This window comes from Arachis hypogaea, chromosome 12 (genome assembly GCF_003086295.3).
Source record: "Arachis hypogaea cultivar Tifrunner chromosome 12, arahy.Tifrunner.gnm2.J5K5, whole genome shotgun sequence".
NCBI classification, from domain to species: domain Eukaryota; kingdom Viridiplantae; phylum Streptophyta; class Magnoliopsida; order Fabales; family Fabaceae; genus Arachis; species Arachis hypogaea.
Genome location: NC_092047.1, coordinates 40,596,594 through 40,620,900, shown reverse-complemented (window position 1 = coordinate 40,620,900; position 24,307 = coordinate 40,596,594). Strand labels below are relative to the sequence as shown.

Here is a 24,307-nt window from a genome sequence, read left to right as displayed (position 1 = left end):
GTTAGGTGGAAAGTTTAAGTTAATTAAGGATTCAAATTTTAGTCCACTTGACCAAATACAATCCTACCTTGACCTTAACCCCATTACAACCCTTAAAAGACCTCTTGATTTGAGTATTTGTGCATTAAATTTATGTTGATTGTTAGATGAAGAGCAAGCCTTAGAAAGCAAGGTTAGTAGAGAATTGAGAGAATCGAACCTAAAAACACTTGAGTGATTAGAGTGTATACACTACCAGTGAGGGTTCGATGCTCAATCCCTTGTTCCCTGCTTTCATGAGCTATTTTCTTCTTGCAAGTCTATTTGTACTTCATTTTCATGATTTAAATTAGTGAAATCCAGTTCATATTTCCTCTTGAAAGATTTGTTTACTTTTAACTAAGTAGGTGGAAACATTCTGCATGTAGTTACATTTATATGTTGCATTTCATACATTCTTCATTCTTTATAGCTTCTCTTGAGCTTAGCATGAGGACATGCTAATGTTTAAGTGTGGAGAGGTTGATAAACCACTATTTTATGGTTTATCTTGTACTCAATTGAGTGGTTTTTATTAACTCTTTACCCACTTATTCATACTATTTGCATGGTTTTATATTTCCTTCCTAATTATGTGCTTTGATTGAAAACATGCTTCTTTGATCTTATATTTGCTTATTATTAATCCTCTCTTATTACCATTAGATGCCTTGATATGTGTGTTAAGTGTTTTCAGATATTATAGGGCATGAATGGCTCAGAGGATAGAAAGGAAGCATGCAAAAGTGGAAGGAATATAAGAAGTTGGAGAAATTGCTAAGCTGTCCAGCCTGACCTCTTCGCACTCAAATGGCTATAACTTTAGCTACAGAGGTCCAAACGACGCGGTTTTAGTTGCGTTGAAAAGCTAACGTCCGGGGCTTTGATTTAATATATAATATGTTATTGTTTCTCTGACGCTAGATGACGCGATCACGTGATCTATGCAGCTGTGTCGCAGTGACGGAAATCCAGCGTGGTAAAATTTGAAACCAGCGAATTCTGGACTGTTTCTGACCCAGTTTGCGGCCCAGAAAATACAGATTAGAGGCTATAAAGTGGGGGATTGCATCCATTCATGAGAAGGATCTCATAATCCACTTTTCATATTTTTTAGATGTAGTTTTAGAGAGAGAGGTTCTCTCCTCTCTCTCTCTCTCTTAGGATTTAGGACTTCTCTTAGTTTTAGGAGTAACTCTCGATCCAGGTTCAATATTCCTTTTTCTTCATATTTCTCTTTTACTTTCAGATACTCTAATGCTTTTATTTGTATTTGACTTATGTTGCCCAATTGGCTTATGAACTTTTACATGTTAGATTTTACTGCTTGGAATGTATTTTATCTGAGGTATTCCAGATATTTGTGATTTTAATTTAGCTTTCTACATTCTTGGCTTTGGTTAAGAAATTAATAACTTAGGAGTTATCCAACTCAACAGCATAATTATTAAGTGTTATCTTGCCAATTGAATTGAACTTCAATAATCCCAATCTTTTCTTAGGAAATAAATAGGATTCGAAGATCAATTTAATTAGTCACTTGAAGATTCAATTTTTATTATCATTGATAAGGATAATTTGGTCTGGACCTCTAATTTCTAATACCTTGCCGAGAGTTTATTTTTATTATTATTATTTTATTTCCTCTGCCATTTACTATTGTTGCTTCTTATCTTATACATTAATAGAACTTGTCATATAACATATTCCCACCTTACTTCCTAATAAACCCCAATTTACAAACTCATAACCAATAATAAGAACATACTTCCCTGCAATTTCTTGAGAAGACGACCCGAGGTTTGAATTCTCGGTTATCAATTTCAAAGGGGTTTGTTACTTGTGACAACCAAAACGTTTGTATGAAAGGACTTTTGAAGGTTTAGAAACTATACTTGCAACGAGGATTTATCCGTAAATTTCTAGACCACGCAAAAGTTCCTCTCATCAAAGCTACCAAGAGAAAGAGGTTGAAATCGAAGAAGCTAGCAAGGAGGTGGAAGTTGTTAAGGAAGAACACAAGGGAGTAGAGCTTGCAAGGATATTAGAGACACCTCTCCCCAAGCCATCACCATCCATCCTTTCATTCAAGTGGATAAATCTCTTATCTCTAAGCTTTATTATCCCACTTGAATATGGTTTGCTTGAGACGGATGGACAACTTAGAGCTCTTTGTGGCTTTAAGAGTAAAAGAGAGATGGTTAGTGGTTGGAAACATCACTATAGGTTCATGATGGTTGCATGCTCAAAGTTTGATTGCAAGGTTCGGTGTAGAGCTAGATTGCTTGGGTCTAGGAGGATGTTTGGGTCCTCAAATGAGAATTCGGCTTGCTTACCACCCCAAAAGAATCATGATAATCAATTAGAAGGTAGGTGTGAAAACAAAGTGTGGGATCCCAGATTACAAGATTTAGATCAATTTTGGGAGCTCATGGTTTGTGAAGAACTCCATCAAAGCTTGGAGCTATTAATTTTGAATGATGGAGCTTATTGGAAGTCCAAGCATTGGTGGATGTTCAAGGATGGATTCAAGCACAACCCACCTTGATGATTGCTCCCATAAGTCCAACTTAAGGACAATAAATAAAAGTGCTAGGTGGGAGACACCCAACTATGGTAACACCTTTTCATTTTTTTCTTTTGTAAATATTGATAAAATTAGTTTAATTTCATGTTTTGTTTGGTTAGTTGAGTTTAGTTAGTAGTCTAGTATGTTAAATAAGGTTTTATGGTGTTTTGGTAGCTGTTTAGAGGTTTGGAATGCTTGGTTTGGTGCAAGAACATGGAAAAATTTTGAAAAATAGAGCACCATGCCACGCGTATGCATCACCCACGTGTACGCGTGACCTCAAGTTTTTCGACCACTCACGCGTACACCTCGCCCACGTGTACACATGACATCCAAATTTTTCATGCTCCCATACAAATTCCAGAGAGTTATGCGCATTTTGGGCTGGAATTGTGCCTCTAGCACAAAATCCACCCACGCATACGCGTCGCCTCTCTGATTTGACCATCACACGTATGCGTAACCTACGCATTGGCATCGCACCCCTTTCACCTCACCACGCTTACGCGTCACCCCACGCGTACGCGTGGGCACCCTGTTCTATCCACCCCCATTTCTTCTCTTCTTTCCATTTCTTTCCTTCTTCTCTCATCTCCTCTTTTCTTTCCACCCTTCAACCATCATCCAACACTATCAAGCACCATCTATCACCATTTTTTTTAGATAGTTAGTTACTTAGTTAGTTTAATTTCTGTTTAATTTTCTATTTTTCAGAATAAGTGTTGGATTATTAATCTTGTTTGCTATTTATTGATGCTGATTACTGATAAGATGTTATTTTAACATCATTATTGTTAATTTTTATTGTTGAATTCCTTTGTTGAAGTTGTATTTTACTGCTTGGTTTTGAGTTCTTAATGGTTAATGTTTTTGGATATCAAGTGTATAACATTGCCTTCAAAGCATTTTAAGTCTTTTAAATTGCATGTTTTGGCCACCATGTGATTTAAAGCATTTCATTATGATTAGGCAATTTGTGTATTATCAATGCATTTTTTTAGGTGATGCTTGTTATGATTGACTCTTATTCACATCACCTATTTCATGCATTGAGATTTTGGAATTGTGAAATTGGATCGTAAGCTTACCTAATTGCATATTTTTTAGCTTTGTAAAGCTTTGTGGACCATGCTTGCTATGTGATTGATTTCAACTCTCATATCTTTGTCCTAAAGTTCCATAGCACCCATGTGTTCCACCTCTATGTCACTTAGGTGTTACAAATAAAATTCAAAGTGTGTCATTGATTGTTGTGAAAGTTTCATATACCATTTTGTTCACTAAGTTTACTTACACATCAATCAATATTCATTCATTATCCAATTCACAATTACTTGATTAATTGCTTGAATACTTTTATTCTTCTCCACTACTTGTTTGTATCTTAACCTGCAAGTCTGTTAAAGTATCTCAAGCATACTATAATGAGTGAAGTGTATGCTTTCTTTTGTATATTTGTAACATAGTTCTCTATGCTAGTATGTGTTCTAAACCACACGCAACTTAGAACTCATACACTATTTTCCCTTAATGTCACACTAATTCACTCACTTCATTCTAGTGATTTACCTCATTCCAACAATTTATGCTTCATTGCTTGTATATTTACTTGTCTTATTATATCCTGTTTCCTATTAATAGGATGAATCACCATAAGCAAAAACAGAAGCGGGAAGAAAGAACACGCAACACTGGTTGATCCACCAGCTGAAGGTGGCAATCCGAAAAGTCGTCATACCCCCTTGCTCATCTTTGAATGCACCGAGGACGGTGCAAACTTTTAAGTGTGGGAGGTCGTCCGACCCCTCGATATTTTTGGGTGACAAATTTCTAATCTCAACACTTTCGCATTTCATTTTTTTAGGTCTTTTAGGATTTTTAGTTGCATTTTCTTATTTTGCATATATACATAATAAGCTTAGTCAAAATAATGAAAATTTTCAAGAAATTTATCTATAGGGCACCCCAATTGATTGAAAAAAAAATTTAGAACTTGCTTGAACTATATATTGTGGATCATGTTTTTGAGCTAAGAACACATAAGTATGTGAGTTTTGAGCCTAATTGTGTGTTTACATCATACAACCACTTATTTTCATTCTTTTGTGTATTATTCTCTTTCTATGATTGTAATCTTTTATTTGTTTCATTCTTTATGTCCATTATTTTGTGTATGAATGCACTTATATGATTGAGGCCATTGTTTCAATTAGCTCACTTACCCAAATAGCTTACCTTTTATCTTCCATTGTTAGCCAACTTTGAGCCTATGTTAAACCCCTTTTGTTCATAATTTTAGCACATCACAAGCCTTAAAGCGAAAAATAATAAATGTCCTTAATTTGGATCTTTGATTAGTTTAGCCTAGTAAGAGTGTTTATCATTTAATTGTGGGAGAGTTGGAAATATTGGTTGAGATAAGAGTGTATTTCTGTATTTTTGTTGAAAATATTGAGAATTGGGTACATACACATTTATTAATTAAATGTTAAACCATATGCATTGATACTTTTGTATATACTTTATTGCAAAAAGAAAAAAAATACAAAATAAAAAAATATATATATCAAAAAAAAGAAAAAAATAAAATAAAAAATATAGAAAAAAAAAGAAAAGGAACCAATAAAAAGGGGACAAAAATGCCCCAAAGTGAAGTTCAATAATAATCAATGCATATAGGTTGTGAAAAAAAAAAAAAGAGTGCATGAGTGTGTGAAAAAGTGAAGAATGGGTAGTTAAATTTGTTTAGAATTGTATAGGTTGTTATATAGGTTAGGTGGGAAGTTTAGGTTAATCAAAGATTCAAATTTCAAGCTCACTTGACCATATGCATCCTTACCTTGACCTTAGCCCCATTACAACCTATGGATAAGTCCTCATGATATTTGTATGTATGCATGAAATAATTGTTGATTGTTAGATGAAAAATAAATCTTGGAAAGCATGATTAGGGGAAAATTGAGTGAATCAACCCTATACACTTGAGTGACTAGAGCAGATACACATCCGGTGAGGGTTCGATCGCTCAATTACATGTTTTCACCCATGATCATCTCTTTTCTTGCAAGTTTGTAAAATCTTTTTAATAACTCAATTCAATTGTGGATTTGATCTCATTGAGATACATTTAGCCCTTATGCTTATATATGTATTTTTAGAAATTGATTTATTTTGACCAAGTAGTTGCATTCATATAGATAGATTGCATGTAGATCGTTTGCATTGAATAAATGTTGATACCCTTTATCTCTTTCTTGATTTTAGCATGAGGACATGCTTAGTTTAAGTGTGGGGAGGTTTGATAAACCCCAATTTTGGGATTTATCTCGTGCTTAATTTGGGGGATTTTATCAACTTTTCTCACATTTATTCAATGAAATAGCATGATTTTGTAATTCTCCCTAAATTTGTGCTTAAGTGTGAAAACATGCTTTTTAGGCCTTAAAATAGCTAATTTTAATTCACTTTAATTCCATTCGATGCCTTGATATGTTTGTTGAGTGATTTCAGATTTATAAGGCAAGTATTGGATGGAAGAAGTGAAGAGAAAAGCATGCAAAGTGGAGAATTCATGGAAAAACAAGGATTTGGAGTGCTTAGAGAGACACGCACGCGTGACAGACGCGCACGCGTGACAGACGCGCACGCGTGACAGACGCGCACGCGTGAAGATGAGGTCATCCAGGCGACGCGTACGCATCACATGACAGGTACGCGTGACAAGAAAAAGCCAGACGACGCGTACGCGTGACCCATGCGTACCCTCACAACCAGCACGTGACCTCATTAAAGTGAAAATGCTGGGGGCGATTTTTGAGCTTCCCAAGCCCAAATCCAACTCATTCTTGAGGCTATTTCATGCAGAATTCAAGCTCAAACAAGGGGGAAGCAATTAGTTTTAGGTTAGTATCATGTAGGTTAGTTTTTTAGAGAGAGAAGCTCCTTCTTCTCTCTAAAATTAGGGTTCTTAGGTTTATTTTCCTTTTAGATCTAGGTTTTAATTCTTGTTTTCCTTTAGTGTTTCTTGCAATTTATTGTTCCTTCATCCTAGCTCCTCTAGTTTTACTTGTCATTTCCTTTATTTGCCTCTTTTTATGTTTATGAACTATTATTTGATTTGGATTTTCTTTAGGGATGCTAGTGTATTTATAATAGAGTAAATAACCACCTTTGTTGAAGTAATTCTCTCTTTTATGATGGATAGGCGTTCCATTTATCTTGAGAGTTTGTTAGAATTTACCTTCTAGATGAGGTAGAGATAGTATGAGATATTTAAGGAGGCAGTTACTTGTTTAGTCAAGTAGAACTGGACCCCTGTGTTAGTACCCGACCTCTTTAAAGAGGTCGGATTTGTATTGAAGTCCACCTTTATTGGTGGACCTTTGCGTGTTATTGGGCATGACTCTTATTTACTGGGTCATAGTATGAACAATTGCATAGTCCCATTCTTATATAAAAAACTTATTCTCACTAGATATATCCCTATATATAGATACATATATATACATAAGTGATTTTTGTATTTAGACCTCCTGTTTTATCTGAATTAGTGAATTAAACCCTTAATAGTATAGAATTGAATTGAATTCCAGTGTTTATCAAATGAATTAAAGTCTTATATTGGATAATTTTATTCTTTATTAATATAACATCATATTTAAATAATAAATATATTTATTTATTAAATTATACGAAATAATTAAAAAAATAATATTTTTCATTTATAATTTGTTCAACTCTTTTAAAAAAATAAAAATTGGATTAATTTAAAAGTATAAAATTTAAAAATATTGTTATTAATTAAAAAAATTAAATGGTTCTCCATGGTTGATTCCAATGACAAACCAACAACAAAAAATAAACATGAACTATTAAGAATCAACTTGTTGAGTGGTTTAACGACGGAAATAGATCCTCTCAATTTTTTTCTTTAATTATTTAGTAAGGTGTGATCTCTCACCTTACACTCTTTAAGTGGGACCAAGAAAAAAGATGAGAGAATATATTAAATGATAAGAGATCACACTTTACTAAATAATTGCGAAAAAAATTGAAAAGATCCATTCCCGTCTATTGGCATAGCAAGTAAACAAAAGTCAGTTATTAACAGTAAATTATAACAACTAATTAATATTAAAATGAGACAAAATTATACCACTTTTTATTAGTGTCATGATTGATACAACTTTACTTAAAATATTTAGACGTAGCAGATTGGCAAACGCTTGATGTTATTAATCTAAGTTAAACTCATAAAATTTATACGCGTGGGTATTTTTTAAAATTTATATAGTAGACCTTTTAAAAAATATGTATATATTATATTAAAAAAAAAGTTTGGTAAAACTTTTCGAAGAGGTGCTTGTGCTTTTTAAAAGTTCAAGCTCCTCATTTTGTGTTTGGTAAATTAAAAAGATCATGTGCTTGTGCTTGCAGCTTTTAAAAGATCGGGATACTTTTGAAAACACCTAAGGTAGAGCTTTTTAAAATTGGCTTGTGCTTTTCAAAATTTAAAAGTCTAATATAACCTCATATGTTAACTAATTTTCAAATTTAATGCTTGCATTTATGTCTATTATAGTATTTTTAAATTTTAAAAACTATTTTATCAAACACAATTGTTGTTGCTTGTATTTATTAAAAGCTATTTTTAATTTAATTTACTAAACATAAATGTAACAACTTTTAAAAAGTCATCTTTTAAAAATTAGTTTTTATAAGTTACTTTTGAAAAGTAAAAACTTTACCAAACCAAGCCTAAGTGAGTTGAAAGAATGAAAAGAAAAAAGAATAAAGATAATAAAAAAAAATGTGTGCGTTGAGAAGTGAGAAGTCTTGAGAAAAGATAAATAAAAATAAATTTAAAAGAATAATTAGAATAAAAAACATTTTAAATATTTTAAATTTTAAATAAAATTATAATAAAAAAAGTTTTAAATTAAACTTATTTAAATTAAAATTAATTATCTTAAAAAAATTAAATTAAATTAATTTTCATCTAAACTAGTTTAATTATTTTTGTTTCAAACCATATAATTAAATTCAATTCCGATAGAAGTTGAATTCTTTTTCCAAACACCCGGTAAGAAACATTAGTGAACACTACAAGTTGTGTAATCAAATCTTACGCAATAAAATCTTTCGCTCGGACTGTATGGGTCATGCCGTTTTCTTTTGCCTTGATCCATGCTAACAAGTTTCTTTTTCTATTGTTTATTCCAATATTCTGAAAATCGGACCGAATTCATCGGTTCGATCAGTCTAATCGTAAATCGGTAGTAATTACAGTTCAATTTACTCCTAAAATCGTTTCTCTAAACACTGGAGAAGAACCGTCGAACCGGCCGGTTGAATCGGACAGGAAACCGACCGGTTTCAAAGTAACGGCGTCGTTTTTGCCAAATTTGCTTACTTTCACTCTTGGTTCTGAAGCTCCTTCGTTTCTTTCTCCCTTTCTTCCTCCCTTTATCTCATTCACAGAAACTCAGTCAAAAAAACCTAGCACTGTAAGCCTACCCCACCGCCGCCGCAAGGAGTGGCATACTGCCGCCGTCCGTCCGTCTATCTAGCTTCCCTCGTGCTCCAAGTCTTCAAACCCCGTTCGCTGTCACCGATCGCAGCTGCTTCCTCGAGCTCGGCGTCCGTCGTCTTTGTCTGCTCAGCCGCGCTTCCGCCGCCGTTGGTTGCCGTTAACGTTCGCGTTTTCGTTCAGCTGTCGTCTTCATTCGCGTTCTTCGCCGTTCAAGTTTGCTCGCCGTTCACCGTTCGCGTTCACTCGCCGTTCACCGTTCGGGTTAGCGTTCGTCTGGAAGCCACGTTGCCCTGCTTCAAACTCTGCGACCAACCCGCGCGCTCCACCTAGCCGTCGAACTGCTCTCTTTTGTCGCCGCCGTGAGTTCCCTAAACCCACCACCAGACAATACACTCACACAACACCAATACTCTGCTTCAAACTCTGCAACTTCTTATTTCTATTACAATAAGTAACTATTTGATTTGGCAGTGGTTTGGATTTTTTTCATAGACTGAATTAAAGTATACAATAGTGATGTTCTCTTCTCTATCACATTGATACTAAGCTTTGAATTCTCTTATTTCGTTTCAGGTTTACCGCACTCAACATGTTTGATGAAATGCTTTAACCATATTTCAGGTTGGTTTTATCATTTCTAGCTTTTAGAAACTTAGTAAGTTGATTGCATGTGAAATTAGAATAATTGGATCTTAGTAATTAGGAAATTTTAGCTGCACAAATAGCATCTTTGTAGAAAACATATTAGCATGATGATTCCACTTGCATTAGTGTTCTTCTGGTAAATTTTAACTGTTAGTGTGAACTTGTTAATTTTCTAATTGTTCTTGTGTTGTTGTTCTGTTGTTCTTCTGTTATTTTTATTATTTTTTTTGTTGTGATTTTCTGTTCTTGAACTTGTTAAGTTGATAACTTGCTAAATTGTTGGGCTGCTGTTGTTTTAATTTGCTAAATTGTTAGGTTTCTGTGATTTAATTTGTTGGATTTTCTATTTAGGTCTTGTTCTTGTTTATTTGCTAAACTGTTGTTGTGTATTTATTGTTGTCTTTGAGATTCTTGCTGGATATTGGTGATCGTTGATTTATTATATGCTTCATGTTTTCATTGTTTTGTTGATTGTTTGTTTTGTTTCAGAAATTAATTTTTTGTGATCAATGCTCAAACTCTAAATGCTGTTCTGTTGGTTTTGCAGTGTTTGTTTTGTTTCAGAAATCAATTTTTTGTTATCAATGCTCAAACTCTGAATGTTGTTCTTCTGTTTTTGTTTTGTTTCATAAATCAATATTTTGTGATCAATGCTCAAACTCTGAATGTTGTTCTGCTGTTTTTGTTGTTTTAGAAATCAATTTTTTGTGATTAATGCTCATACTCTGAATGTTGTTCTGTTTTGTTTTAAGGCTGTGTTTAGAAGAGGTGATTGATTTCTGAGTGTTGTTTTGTTTTTGTTTTAAAGCTGTGTGTTGTGTTCAATTTTCATTTTGTAGGAAATTCTTTGAGGTATATAAGAATTAAGAAGGAAGACTATTTTAACGGTATTATTTTGTTGATTCTGGTATGCTACAAGTTTGAACATAGAATTAAAGAGAGAAACCCTTTATTATTTTATCATTGGCCTATTTTTGGCATTGCATATCATTGTAGTTTGTTTATTCATAGAACTAGTTGTTTATGATCCCCTTTTGAAGTAAAAAAATGCAGTAGAAGAGTGTTTAGAACCAGTTGCTTTATTCATTGAATTTTTATAGAATCAGGTGTTTATTATAAAATGGTTTTTCCAGTTGAACCACAGTTGAACCAATGAACTAGTGAACCAGTAACTAGAACGGTTTGATGACTGGTCCGGTTTTTTGAACCTTGGTTTATTCTATTCCTAGCAGATTCACTGTTGAACTGATGCATCAAATTGTATCTTGAATTGAGAGCTTCGGCATCAAACTGCAGCGTTTCGCGTTTAATTTACCGACGGAATGTAAATTTGTCTTTAGTAATCCGTTGGGAATCACTTCAACGTATCTTTTAAACACAGAAACACAAAACTCCCTCAGTCCCTCGTCAATAGCACACAGAAATCTCCTCCCTCCCTACGAACCCTAACTCAACTTCCCTGAGCCTACATCAGCGCTACTTATTCTGTTCTCCGACAGCCACGTCGACGCGGTGCTCCTCTTCTTCCTCTCTTCCGTCGGATTTCTCGTTACCTTCTCCTGTGTTGTGCGTGGTTGGAAGGTGCTGCTGCTGCACGAAGCTCGCGTTCTGCCTGCATCCTCCGTCATCACCGCCGCCGCCAGCCCCGTCACTTGCATCCTTTTCCCTGTTTTTCCTCTTCGAGAAATAAGCAGACAAGTTAACATTTCTTTCCTATGAACATCCTTTTTTTGTGTTTTCACTATTCGCACCCACACCATCTTCTTTCAACAAGAAATTATAGCTGTTGCTGTTTCTGATCTTTCAGCAATTTTTCGGTATGTTATATTTCCTTCTCTTTCTCTCTTTTCTATTTTGCTTTGATGATTTGATATATGAGAATATTACATTGGTTGGAATTTTGTGTTATGCATTTTCTACTTCTTTGAGGGAATTTGTGTTTCTTTATTGCTTTAGTGCTTAGGTTTTTGATAATAATTATGGATGTTTCTGAAGAACATAAAAATGTCAGATGGTATTCATGGTGGAAAAGTGGAAAGGATCACTGTCTTTAGTTCTTCCATAAAATTTAAGTAAATATTTCCTAAAACATAATTTTAAACAAATACTTTGCAATCACTGTTGTAGTGTTGTTTGTTCTTCCATAAATTTGTAAACTCCATCATTTGATTCTAGTAAGTAGGTTTTCCTCTTCACTTTAATCTTCTTTTCTATTTGTTCCTTTTGGTTTAGGAGTATGTTTCAGATTTATCCGTTAGCCTATTTAGGAATTGGTTTGGAGTTTGGACATGTTTCTGAACAAATAATTTATTTAGCACGCTTGTCTGGGAGTAGAGATTGTGTGTATATATACTCTTTTTATGTTAAAATTTGATATATACTGCAACAGAGGTCCTATTAGGAAGTTAGGTGGAAAAAGTAGTTGCAAGTTGCAACATTTATTGTTTCAAGTTTCAAAATGATATTTAGGGGCAAGCATTGTTTGGACATTTAGATTTTAACACTGTTTATTATTTATTTTTTACGTCTTCAATTGAATTATGGGATTCCTAATAATATTTGGAAAAAATGGCAAACAAATTATTTGTTTCTTTTATATCTGAGTATTTGGAGAGCAGTTTGTTCTGTCTCTCTATGCAACACTAAGCACTACTTTATGGCCTATGCTTTTTGTCTTCTGTATTCTGATGATGGAGCTCTTCTATTGCTCTAGAGAGTATCGTAAAGTATGTTCTGCCTCTATTATCTATGTAGAACTCAATAATATTTTTTAATATCTCATACAGCTTTGGTTGTATTAAGAAGTTGGCTTCATCCTAGTGTATATGTTTTATACAGTTGATTTTTTTTAGTTTTAGCTTTTAACTTTGAATAAAATATATAGACCATTTTTGTTAGAATTATAAAGCATGCATCTTGGTTTCCATTAATATCACTTATTAAGACTTAAAAGATCACCATTGAATTCATGTTAATCTTGTCATTATGCTAGATTAACAAGTGTTGGAGATTTTAGATGCACCTCATTCTGAGGAGAATCAGTGGAAAGGTTTAACTCAGAGAGCATTATTCTAAGTTTTATCATTCGTCGTTTCATTTGAAACTTAAGTGATATGTGTAGGATGGTTGAGCACAAATATTGAGTATTAGATTGTGTTTGCTTTGTAGCTTTCCATGTTCTGTTTTCTCCTTCATTAGTAATTGATGACATCAATTATTTTTTGGGTCAGATAGTATCTTTCAATTATGTCATAGTAGGCATCTTTTGTTGTTTTATTTTAGAATAGAGTCCAAAAAAGGAATAAACTTATTATTATTCTTTTAAAATCTTGAAATTCCTTAAAATCAGTTTGACCGGTTTTTGTGTTTTAATTGCTTTGAGAACAGGTATAAACCAACCTTTTCATCTTGAAAATCGGTGTGTGTTTGTAAATGGTGATAAACTGGTCTTTTAAACAGTATATATATAGTAAAACTGGTTTTTTTTTCAATACTAAAAGCTTTTATATTTTTGTGAACTAGTTTAAACCAGTAACAATAATTGATTTGCTATGTGGGAAAGTGGTTAATGTGGTTTTCCCACCATCATGGTCATTATAATACCCCTATCTCAATGAGATTGAACTCAATCCTCTTACAGAAATTTTATCCCCATCAACATATTCACATGCTTACCTCTCACTTCTTCCCATATATGCCAATACAGATTTGCTGAAAAGTAGAACCTGCATAAACATCAATGAAATGTTACATGGAATAATGCATTGAAAACTACAATTGATTGTACAGAATGATGAAATATGATGAATAGCTGTTTAATTAAATTTTTTATTACTGTTGTTTCAGTGTAAGATAATATGTCGGCACAACCTGGCATCGTGTTCTTGGAGGAATGGCTAAAGAGGAAATGTATCAATCCTGATAAATTTGTCACTAGAAAGTCTAATTCCTCATCTGCCAGAGCCATCATTCAGGCATGGGCTGAGCTCCGTGGCTCCCTTCAAAATTCATCATTTAGTCAACGTCAGCTGCAATCTCTTAGAACCCTTGTTGATTCTCAAACCTCTCTCCATGTTGCTGACCCCCAAGCAAGACTTGTCCTTGGCATTCTTTCATCTTCGAACATTTCTCTTCCATATGAATCATATCCTCTTTTCTTTAGGCTTCTTTACATATGGGTACGAAAGGCTTCCAAGCCAACTGCTGCTATAATTGATTCCGCAATGGATGTCCTCTCTAACCTCTTCTCTTCTCAATTTGATTCTGGAAACTGTCATGCTTTCTTCTCTGAAAGTGTTCTCCTGTTGGGTTCCTTTTCTTTTGCATCTTCGGCATTTGAGAGAACAAAAACATTCTGTCTGGATTTACTCTCTAGAGTGTTTGTAGAGAAACGTCAGGTACTTGGTTCATTCACAGAACTTTTGCCTGATGTTTTAGCTGGAGTTGGTTATGCTTTATCATCTTCTGTGACTGTTCATTATGTTACAATATTGGATTCATTGTTTGAAATTTGGGGAACGAAAGATGGGCCTCACGGTAATATTTCTCATGGACTAATGATTCTGTATTTGACTGATTGGGTTATGTCAAACTTGATCAATTTCCAGTTTTTGGATAAAGTGCGTATTTTTCTCCAAGAAACTTTTGGAACCTCTAAGGAAAACTACACTCCGTTTGTTGTTTTCATGGCTGCTGCTGGAGTTTTGAGAGCTGCAAATAGGTCTACATCAAGTGGTGTGAAATTGGACATTGTGTCTCGAATAAGGACTTCTGCAGTTGTTTGTATGGAAGCTTTAGTTAGTGATTTGGTTTCCCAGGCATTGAGATTCAAAGAGTTGAGAAATGATTCTAAAAACAGGCTTTTGCTTCAGTGTGTCTCGTTAGCATTGGTTCGAACTGGCTCTTTTTCGAGCAATTCCTCTTTCTTTGTTTGTCTTGCTTTGGCATTGTTAACTGAAATGTTTCCATTGCCCCAGTTGTATGAATCAGTGTTTAGTTCAGGCAGACTGAAGCTGAATGAAGTCAAAGAACATGTAGATAGTATCCTCTTCAAGGAAGCAGGAGTAATAACTGGGATTTTCTGCAATCAATATCTTTCAGCCGATGAAGAAAATAAGAATATAGTTGAAAACTTTTTATGGCAATATTGTCAAGATGTTTACTTTGGATATAGGCAAGTAGCTTTGCTTCTTAAAGGCAAGGCAAATGAGCTTCTTGAGGTTTTGGAAAAAATTGCTGAATCTGCTTTCCTTATGGTTGTAGTCTTTGCATTAGCTGTAACAAAGCATAAGTTGAACTCCAAATTTTCTCAAGAAATGCAAATGGAAGTTTCATTGAAGATACTAATATCATTTTCTTGCATGGAATATTTTCGCCATGTCCGCCTGCCAGAGTATATGGAAACTATTCGTAAAGTAGTTGCAACTGTAAATAAGAATGAGTATGCTTGTACATGTTTTGTGAATTCCATGCCTTCGTATTCTGATTTGACAAATGGCCCAGGTATGATTTACTCAATTTCTTTTATAATGTAGGCTTCTCATTTATTTTAATTATTTTAGCGTTTTATAATATTCTATGTCTTCTAGACCAGAAATCCAATTATTTATGGTCGAAGGATGAAGTCCAAACAGCTCGAGTTTTATTTTACCTGCGAGTTATCCCAACTTTTATCGAGTATTTGCCCAGCCTTGCATTCAAAAATATGATAGCTCCAACGGTGTTCTTGTATCCTACATCAACTACATGTTTGATTTAGCTTGTCTTTTGTACTAAACAGCATTTCAGCTAAGTGTTATCTTTTGCATCCTACATGTTTTGCTTCCTTATATATATGAAACTAGATACTTGGAGCACCCAAATGGAAAAGTAGCCCAAGCCTCTCATTCTTTGTTTGCGGCATTTATGTCTATGGGAAAGGAATCTGAAGAGAATGATATAGCATCATTCAAGGAGCAACTTGTTTTCCATTACATACAAAGATCTTTATTGGTATTTGATTGATCCTACTAAAGAGCTTGATCCTTCTTCTAAGACCTGTTGTTTTGATATTTAATTTCTTTCTATCACCTAATATCAATATAGGGATATCCGGGAATTACTCCTTTTGAGGGTATGGCTTCTGGGGTTGTAGGGCTGGTCCAACATGTTCCTGCTGGAAGCCCTGCCACTTATTATTGCATTCAGAGTCTTGTTGACAAAGCCAATCAACTATGTTTTGAAGCCAATGTTTCGGAGGCTGATGCATGGAAGAGGCAGCAAGGAGAGCCAGAACCAAGCAAGAAATTATTGGGCTTGATCCTGCGCCTAGTTTTTCTTGTTGATATACAAGTAAGTTGTTAATTTATTAAACATTAACTGCTTTGGGTTGTACTATGCTTGACCGCTTCATGCAAAATTAAACAATAGATCATAAAAGCTCAAGGATGGTACTTACTATTAAGTTGCATGGTGTATTAATTGGACATTATGTTATTTCATTATGCATATGATATTAGTCAAATACTACTCTTAAGCTAGATTACGCAAGCCCTTTGTTACTTCTCAGGTCTTGCCCAAGTTGATGCAACTGTTGGCCCAACTTGTTACCAAGTTGCCACAAGATGCACAAGATGCGGTTCTTAATGAGTTATATTCTCAAGTGGCAAATTCTGATGATGTCATTCGCAAACCCACATTGGTTTCATGGCTACAGTCCTTGTCTTATCTTTGCGCAATGGGTACACATCAAAATGCAGCTTCCAAAGAGAGTGAAAGTGAAGAGAATCCAACTTTGGCACGTGTTGCAGACCCATCGAGCAGTGTTAGACTAACTGCACAACTTTAAGAGATTTAGGACCAGTCTTTTATGTTTTCTTATACCTTGTACTATATACCCTGTTGTCTACTTTCTGGTCCCCCCCCCCCCTTCCTATGGTCAGGGGCAGAGTTAGATGAAATATTAGAGGGGGATTAAAAATATTTATATAATAAAATAAGATTAAAATAAAATTTTAAAGGAAGCTAAATTGAAATTTACATATCATTTATTTGTAAAAAATTAAGGGGGCTATTGCCTCCTTTCCAGACTATGTGGCTTCGCCCGTCTCTGGTAGTCTTGATATATAATTAGTGCATCTTGTTGCTGCAATGCTGCTTCTTATGTGGAGCAAAGTTTTCATCATCTAAATTTATCTCTCATTACCCAAGGTAGCACACTTTCTAATTGGGTCGATCATATTGTTCTTGATGTCAAAATAGTATATAAACAAAGTGGACCCCCTCATTTTCACTTCTCTCTCTAACATCTCTCCATAAACTAACTTTTCTCTGCATTATTTGAGCAGCATTTAGGTTAGTCACTCTTCCATTTTTTTTTTATTTTTATTTTTTATATAGAAACGTAAGATATATTTTGTTACGAAAACTTTGTAGATTAATTAATTGTTATGATATAGATAGTTTAAGGATTTAGTAACTGTTATGTTTATATAAACTGGTTGCTTAGGATTTGTGATATATTATTAATTATCTGTTTGGAATTAAATATTAGGTTAGGATAAATTAAAATTAGTATATCATGCTTGATTATATTGTTTGAAGGTGTGATTTTGAGTTTTGAATTTGCTTGTAATGCTTAAGTTCATAATTTGATTACTTCATCATTTTTACAATTAGGTACTAACGAAAAAGAGGAAGTTTAGAGCAGTGGCAGGTCCAGAAAATTCACAGGAGGGGACCAAAATAAACATAAGAATTAGCAAAGTATAATTTATAGGATGTATATATATCAAGTCAATAATTACATGAGATAAAAGTCAAAATTGAACATATTTTAAGGTTTTGATACTTTTAGATTTGTTTAGGGATGTTTTATGGAGCTAAAATGATCAATTATTATTTCTCAAGTAAATTTTAAAGTAATTTCCTTTTTAATACATACAATTATACCATCCGCTAAAAGGTTTTTTTTTTTTTTTTTTCAAGAGCTCTCCACTGTATAATAGAAAGAAACCTAGAACGAGAAGATAGAAAATTTAAAACCTTTCTTTACAGAGTGGATAGAAAAACATAATGAAATTTTAATAAAAATAAATTATAATTTTATTTTGTTTGAATCATCTTAATATTTAAACGGAAAAGCTCTGCATACAAGCCCTAATGGCTTGTATGCTTTACAAGTTCATTAAACAATAAAATCAAAATATGCGCTGTTTCAGGTACGTTGATTACACGCGCTATATAACATCGCGCGTATATCTAACTACCAGATTTAAAATATTTCTTTCCCTTTTCGTTTTCGTTATTTTGAGATTTCGTTGTTCTTCTTCTCGCGCGTCTTCCCTCCTTCTTCTCCATCGTTCTTTTCGTCTCATTTTCTCACTAGCATCTTCTTCGTTTAGGTTACCTTTTTCTCTCTCTGCAACTCGAGCTTTGTTTTCTATTTTTGATTTGTTGTTTTCTGAAATCAAAGTTTGATCTCGTTTTGAAGATAATGGATCATTCAACCTCAGATTGTCAGCTGAATGCAGGCGAAGTGGATTATGAGTCAGAATCTAACGAAGTCCCTGAGGTTTGATTTACATAAGATTAGTATGAATTTTCTTTCAGTAATTTGTATAGCATTGTGTAGTTGAAAAATTGCTGAACATTGACTGTGAAAGTAACACGTTTACCTGAATCTGTCGATTCAATGTATTAGTTGTGATTAATTACCTGAAATTTGTAGCAGACGCTCGGGTGTAGATCAATTCTTGTTTGGGTGTATTTTAGCTAGAAGTGTGGGTGTATCTACACTTTACTGGTTTTTTGTTATTTTAATTGACTTATTGTTGTTCAGGTGTATCAGACATGATTAGCTGTGTTTTTAGTTTTTGAGATGGTGTATATCTGCAGGCTGTGTATTTACAGTTTATGGCTTTAAAAGTCATTCTGTAGTTGAGTTGTATCGTATTAGACATGATTGGGTGTATTTGAATCATATCTATGGGTGTATTCACAGTTCTGACACGGTGTATTTTGCAGTCTCTCTCAGTTGTTGATGATGAGCTTGTTCCAAAGGTCGGAATGACCTTTACCACCCTTGAAGATGCTGGAAAATTTTACAGGAACTACGCCAAGGCTGCAGGTTTCTCTACAAGAGTTCGGTGCACAAATAGGAAGGGAAACGAGATTAAGAACCAACTGATTATATGTAGCAGAGAGGGAAAATGGAAATCTAAAATATCTCCGACCGAGAAGACGAATCCGACAGCCGGTTTAAACTGTCCTGCAAGAATTTATATACACACATTGAAGGATGTTGGTGCTTGGATCATTTCAAAGGTTGTGCTGGATCATTCACACCCCTGCTGTCCAAGTAAAGCAGAGATGCTCAAACAACACAGGGAACTAAGCATGTCCATTCGTCGTACGATAGAGAATAACGAGGAGGCCGGTATCAGACTTAGCAAAACCTACCAATCATTTGTTGCGGCTGCTGGGGGTCACCGCGAGCTAAATTTTATCGAAAAGGACGTGAGGAATTACATTACCAGGGAAGTGCGGAATGTTTCCGAACAAGAAGATGCAAAGGAATTCGGGAAATATTTGTTAAGAATGAAAGAGAAGAATCCGAATTTCTTTTTTGAGCTCCAACTCAAAGAGGATCAATCGATTAAGCTGGCTTTTTGGGCCGATGCAAGAAGCAGAGCCGCCTTTGAGTATTTCGGAGACGTCATTTCATTCGACACCACCTACAACACAAACAGGTAACAAACTGCCCCTGTTTATGATGCTAAATTAATTTATTTTTACGAATCCGCATCAGAGGTGTATATTGGCTGTTTCATTGGGTGTATGCGAAGCATTTGTTAAGGTGTAACTAATGATTTTGCATTCTGGACCATGATAATTTGTTTCAGGTATAATTTGGTCTGTGGTTCTTTTGTTGGGGTGAATCACCACGGTCAATCAACACTTCTCGGATGCTCTTTGATGAAGAACGAAGAAATTGAATCATTCAAATGGTTATTTCAAAGCTGGCTTCGTTGCATGGGAGGAAACGCTCCGAAAGGGTTTCTCACCGATCAGTGCGCATCCATGAAAAGGGCTTTAGAGGCCTGTATGCCAACAACAGTTCACCGCTGGTGTATTTGGCACATCATGAAGAAGATTCTAAGCAAATTAAACGGGTACAAGGGACATGCCGATATCGAACAAGAAATGAGCCAAGTTGTTTGGAACTCTCACAGCAAAGACTCATTCGATAGGAATTGGAATGATTTTCTGCTGAATTTTGGTCTTGGGGACAACAAGTGGCTTTCAGGTAATGTCTTTTTAAAATCTGCAGCAGAGGTGTAAATTGTATGTCCCCTTGGGTGTATTTACAGCCTGTGTTTGGGTGTATTATGCAGATCTGTACGAAGACCGTCACATATGGGTTCCTATCTATCTGGATCAGCACTTCTGGGCAGGGATGAGAAGCACACAAAGGAGCTAGAGCATGCATTCATTTTTTAACAAGTATATCACCCGGAACAGCTCGCTTATTCAGTTCGTCAAACAATACGATAATTGCCTCGGAAGCGGGGAGCAAGCAGAGAGAGAATCAGATGCTGCAGATTTTCATACGCTCATACCGTGTGCAACCAAATCCTGCATTGAAGCTCAGTTTCAAGATGCGTACACTCACGCAAAGTTTAGGGAAGTCCAAGCGCAATTCAGAGGAAAGGCGAATTGCATCACCAGATTAAAGAATTTCGCTCTAGGCTATTCAGTATACGACGTCGGAGAACAAGTTTCCAGCTCAATATTCAACAAGTTCGTGGTTACTTACGACTCAGTGGCAGCCGAGGTAAAATGCCAATGCTTATTATTCGAGTCGAGAGGGATACTGTGCCGTCACGCACTAAGCGTGTTAAGCTTCGAACAAGTAAGCCAAGTGTCACCGAGATACATACTGGAACGATGGAGCAAGAAGGTAAAGAGGCGACACACACACATCAAGAGCAGCCACGACGAGCCACTAATGGGGCCAAGAAGCAAGAGGTTCGACCAATTGGTTTTTCGTTCACAAAATATCTGCGAATTTGCCTCCGAATCGGAGGAGCTGACTGCAATTCTGCACCGTGCGTACGATAACGTCATGGCCGAGATGGAATCATTAAAAGCCAAAAGGAAGGGAACATCTTCTTTATCGCACGAAGACGCCAACTTGGAATCCGTTAACGAGCTTCAAAGCCCGCCAAGGATTCGAACAAGAGGACGTCCAAAAAACAGGCTAGGTTCAAAGCTGGAGAAACAGATCGCAAATGCCACAAAGAAGAAGAAGACGAAAGTTTTAAGCGAGGTAAAAGTACTGTTCTTTAAATTTGTGGCAATTGAGTTTATTTTTCTCGTTAATAGTTTAGGTAATGTGTGTGTGTTATATTTCAGATAAACCTTTTTGATGCTGCATCAGCGGCGCATTCAAATTGCAGCCAATATCAAGGACACGTTATGAGTTATCAGTTCAGGGTACCAGCAGCAGGGGATAACTCGTTGGGTGTATAGTTTTACAGAATATGGGTGTAAAAGCACCGTTATTTTGGGTGTATTTTCGTTAATTCACAATTTACATATAGACACATATATAGATACATATAGATCAAAAGCTGTAAAAATTCTCAGGTTATGGGTTTATATTTGATTTGATGTTTTTCTTCATATTTTAGTACATGTAATTCATACATTTTGAATACATCACAGACAGTTTGGGTGTATATTTTATGCAATCTTGGGTGTATTATTAGACTTGCGTTGGGTGTAACAGTTTATATATGCCTTGATTTTTTCCTTCATATTTTACCACCTGTAATACAGCTTTTGAATACATCACAGACAGTTTACCAGCACAGATAGTTTAACTATGGGAAAAAATATACATGGAATAGAAGTTGTTGATAAATGGCAAATATTTACATCATTTGTTCAATTTACAAATTACCAAGCAGTTGGATTACCCAGTTTCTATATCAGCAGAATTAATCTGACAAAACGGACTTAATAATATAGAGGATGGCTTCGACAGCCTTATAGCACTACTCTCTCTAATTGCCTGATCTCTCTGTGTATTCATCTCACTGAATAGTATCCGGGATGCGTACTTCACTCTATAGTGGTCCACCTCCTCCTACAATTAAAAAGTATATTCTGTTTAAACAGCAATATTAATTCAGTAAAGTAATACAGAGTTATATGGTTCTAAAGACAGTTACCTGTGGCCAATTATCCCATTGATACTTCCCCTTTTTGATGTTTTCCGGCTCAATTAACTCCATCCACTTCATAACGTACACAGCGCAGTCATAGCTGAAAACAAAGAAAATAAATTACAAATCTCATTTACAAAAGTTTAATGTTCAGAGTTACAAATTTATACCTTGTTTTTTGGCCAGATATTTTAACATATGGTGATTTAATTTCCTTCTCCCTCTCCCCTTTCTAAAGAGGTTCCCCGCCGGCATATGTTATCAATCTTGAAAATACGTATCCCTTAAATACGAAAACAAATCAGTAATACACCCGAATGAATGGACAAGATACACCCAATTGAATGGACAATATACACCCATCAGAAGTAAAGAAATAGACCTATCTATTAAAGTAAAGAAGACAGAGGCAACTTACAGTGAATTTATTAATGGCCTTTCTCTCATCGGTGGGAGCTTTTTTGTGTAGCGGGTCAAGTATTTGACATTTCCGCTTTCTTGTATTTATCAGCCATAACCACCAATGCCCCGAGTAGCAGACAGGGGCAAAAATCTGAAGGATTGCCACACGTGAACAGTGTGTTATTTTATTTTGCAAATAAGTAAATAAGCGTACTAACAAATTTAGCAAATGAAAACTTACATATGGGTGCGAAGTCAATTTTTTTCTATCTATGAAGGGAATGAAACTCGGGTAGGCTTCCACCCTGAATTCCTTTTTCATTTTCGGTGATATGAATTCCCCGTTTGGGTGATCCGAAAGTGCCATGCACTGCAAGAATTGCGAAACAAGAAATGAAATACTAAACTTACACCCAATGGAACATAAAAAATACACCCAAATCAATACAGAAAATACACCCAAAGTTCGGAGAAGTAACACTTACCACAATATCGGGGGGGGGGGGAGACAGTATATTTGTTCTTTAAACCTCTTTTCATTTTTGTTGTTGAGGATGAGGCAGATGGCAGATACAATCTAGAAATATATGCCAAAATCAATTTTACATTAATAAGCATTGTAATTGACTTTGGTGTAAAAAGATTAATGTTATTCTAATATTACCTGAGATTCTATATCACTTTTTGCCTGGAGGGAGGCAAGGTGCATTCTCATCAAAATGTATTCTCCTTGGCCAATCAGAGTGCACATTTCCTCATACTCGTTAGTATTGCCATCTGCATCTTCCTTCAGTCTCGTCCCCCAGATGTAGCACTTTTGTTTCATATCATCTGGAATTTGATTCATTCCCCCAGGAGTTTCAAACTTTGCAGAACTTTCTCCCCCAGTCTCCCTCTGAATTTGTGGACTTGTGTTTTTTTCCCTTCGTCGCGCTGCTTGCTATTCTTTGGACCAAACTGTCCAATTGTTCTATCAAATTCGCAGCTTCTGGAGATTTTTCCCTTTCTGTCTCCTGCGTTGACGCCCCCTCCTGGCTTGAATCAGTCAATCCAAGGCTGAATGATGGCACCCCTGGATCTGTTTTAGGAACATAGGAAGCTGTCCGTGCCATCATCAACAGGGCAGCAGCGTCTTCTGCGTCTGGATGACTGCGTCATCATGTATAAGAATAAGAATAAGAATAAGAATATACGGATGATAAGCAAAGATTGATTTTAGTCTGATGAACTTACATTTTAGTTGGAGCTGGGGGAACCGTGGGTGTGGTCTCTTGAAGTTGTTTGGGGGTTTCAGGAGTGCTGCACAGTTACAAAAAATTAATCACGGCGTAAAAGAAACTAATCAGGAACAATATACACCCAAACTGTTAGCTAATATACACCCAAACTCCAAACAAATATACACTCAATACTATTTCTTACGTTTCTGTAGTCCCTTCAATCTGTAGCATAGGGGTTGGTTCAAAATCTGTCTCAGTGGATGTTTGGGATGCCGGCACAAAAACCTGAATCGGGACTCTAAACAAGAAGAAAAATGAAAGGTTAACAACGCCTTTGAAAATAATAAGGTTATAAGGTTGAAATATTATTGGAAAACTCACATTGCAAGTGCTTCCGACGGTGTCTGTTCCCTCACAACCATCATATTCGAATCAGACGGACTCAACCTAAAATACACCCAAAGAAATTCAAGAAATACACCCGAACAATTCAAAAAGAAGACAGGCTTTGTTTTTTTGAGAACTTACATACTTGCAGTTTTTGCTTTTTTTTCCTGCCTTTTTTTTCTTGAATAAAATAATAAAGGGCTTTTTTTTCTAAAAAAAATATATACAGAATTAGAAGTAGAAGGGTAATAGAAGAACAAAAGTAACGGTTATTTGAAAGAGAAATTACATGCTCTGTGACGGCTGGTTTACACTACTCTGTTCT

The 24,307-nt window shown here is 35.3% G+C and overlaps 4 protein-coding genes across 6 annotated transcripts; 3 read left to right on the top strand and 1 right to left on the bottom strand.

Annotated features, from left to right (window-relative positions):
* The first annotated feature begins 8,730 nt into the window (after positions 1 to 8,730).
* On the top strand, positions 8,731 to 16,771 carry LOC112727337 (uncharacterized). Of its 3 annotated transcripts, XM_072209195.1 has the most exons (9): positions 8,749 to 9,478; positions 9,693 to 9,740; positions 10,604 to 10,651; positions 10,997 to 11,581; positions 13,611 to 15,266; positions 15,353 to 15,491; positions 15,608 to 15,755; positions 15,849 to 16,094; positions 16,312 to 16,771. In XM_072209195.1, exons 5-9 carry the CDS (start codon positions 13,622 to 13,624, stop codon positions 16,588 to 16,590), a joined length of 2,457 nt encoding a protein of 818 aa, XP_072065296.1. In that variant the 5' UTR covers positions 8,749 to 9,478; positions 9,693 to 9,740; positions 10,604 to 10,651; positions 10,997 to 11,581; positions 13,611 to 13,621; the 3' UTR covers positions 16,591 to 16,771. The 3 variants fall into 3 exon arrangements, with proteins under 3 accessions (XP_025632825.1, XP_072065296.1, XP_025632826.1); XM_025777040.3 differs by lacking the exon at positions 10,604 to 10,651 and having other exon boundaries at positions 8,731 to 9,478; XM_025777041.3 differs by lacking the exons at positions 10,604 to 10,651; positions 10,997 to 11,581.
* A 1,346-nt stretch (positions 16,772 to 18,117) lies between these two features.
* On the top strand, positions 18,118 to 21,512 carry LOC140177024 (protein FAR1-RELATED SEQUENCE 5-like). Its single transcript, XM_072209193.1, has 4 exons — positions 18,118 to 18,315; positions 18,768 to 19,492; positions 19,646 to 20,049; positions 20,138 to 21,512. Exons 1-4 carry the CDS (start codon positions 18,238 to 18,240, stop codon positions 20,221 to 20,223), a joined length of 1,293 nt encoding a protein of 430 aa, XP_072065294.1. The 5' UTR covers positions 18,118 to 18,237; the 3' UTR covers positions 20,224 to 21,512.
* Positions 20,219 to 21,512, top strand: LOC140177025 (protein FAR-RED ELONGATED HYPOCOTYL 3-like). The gene is made up of 2 exons (XM_072209194.1): positions 20,219 to 21,072; positions 21,159 to 21,512. Exons 1-2 carry the CDS (start codon positions 20,227 to 20,229, stop codon positions 21,273 to 21,275), a joined length of 963 nt encoding a protein of 320 aa, XP_072065295.1. The 5' UTR covers positions 20,219 to 20,226; the 3' UTR covers positions 21,276 to 21,512.
* A 1,556-nt stretch (positions 21,513 to 23,068) lies between these two features.
* On the bottom strand, positions 23,069 to 23,855 carry LOC140177311 (uncharacterized). The gene is made up of 3 exons (XM_072210451.1): positions 23,798 to 23,855; positions 23,609 to 23,674; positions 23,069 to 23,524 (listed from the first exon to the last, which is right to left on the bottom strand). The coding sequence occupies exons 1-3, from the start codon at positions 23,824 to 23,826 to the stop codon at positions 23,236 to 23,238; spliced, it is 384 nt and encodes a 127-aa protein (XP_072066552.1). The 5' UTR covers positions 23,827 to 23,855; the 3' UTR covers positions 23,069 to 23,235.
* Between the last annotated feature and the right edge of the window lie 452 nt (positions 23,856 to 24,307).

Bases quoted from the DNA above. Each gene is read 5' to 3' on its own strand.
- LOC112727337 (XM_025777040.3), top strand. From the start codon at position 13,622: ATGTCGGCACAACCTGGCATCGTGTTCTTGGAGGAATGGCTAAAGAGG. The intron at 15,492-15,607 runs GTATCCTACATC...ATATGAAACTAG, and splicing joins ATAGCTCCAACGGTGTTCTT to ATACTTGGAGCACCCAAATG. The intron at 15,756-15,848 runs GTATTTGATTGA...ATATCAATATAG, and splicing joins ACATACAAAGATCTTTATTG to GGATATCCGGGAATTACTCC.
- LOC140177024 (XM_072209193.1), top strand. From the start codon at position 18,238: ATGGATCATTCAACCTCAGATTGTCAGCTGAATGCAGGCGAAGTGGAT. The intron at 19,493-19,645 runs GTAACAAACTGC...AATTTGTTTCAG, and splicing joins ACCACCTACAACACAAACAG to GTATAATTTGGTCTGTGGTT. The intron at 20,050-20,137 runs GTAATGTCTTTT...TGTATTATGCAG, and splicing joins GGACAACAAGTGGCTTTCAG to ATCTGTACGAAGACCGTCAC.
- LOC140177025 (XM_072209194.1), top strand. From the start codon at position 20,227: ATGCATTCATTTTTTAACAAGTATATCACCCGGAACAGCTCGCTTATT. The intron at 21,073-21,158 runs GTAAAAGTACTG...GTTATATTTCAG, and splicing joins AGACGAAAGTTTTAAGCGAG to ATAAACCTTTTTGATGCTGC.
- LOC140177311 (XM_072210451.1), bottom strand. From the start codon at position 23,826: ATGCTACAGATTGAAGGGACTACAGAAAC. The intron at 23,675-23,797 runs GTAAGAAATAGT...GTAACTGTGCAG, and splicing joins ATTGAAGGGACTACAGAAAC to CACTCCTGAAACCCCCAAAC. The intron at 23,525-23,608 runs GTAAGTTCATCA...ATGATGACGCAG, and splicing joins CCCCCAGCTCCAACTAAAAT to TCATCCAGACGCAGAAGACG.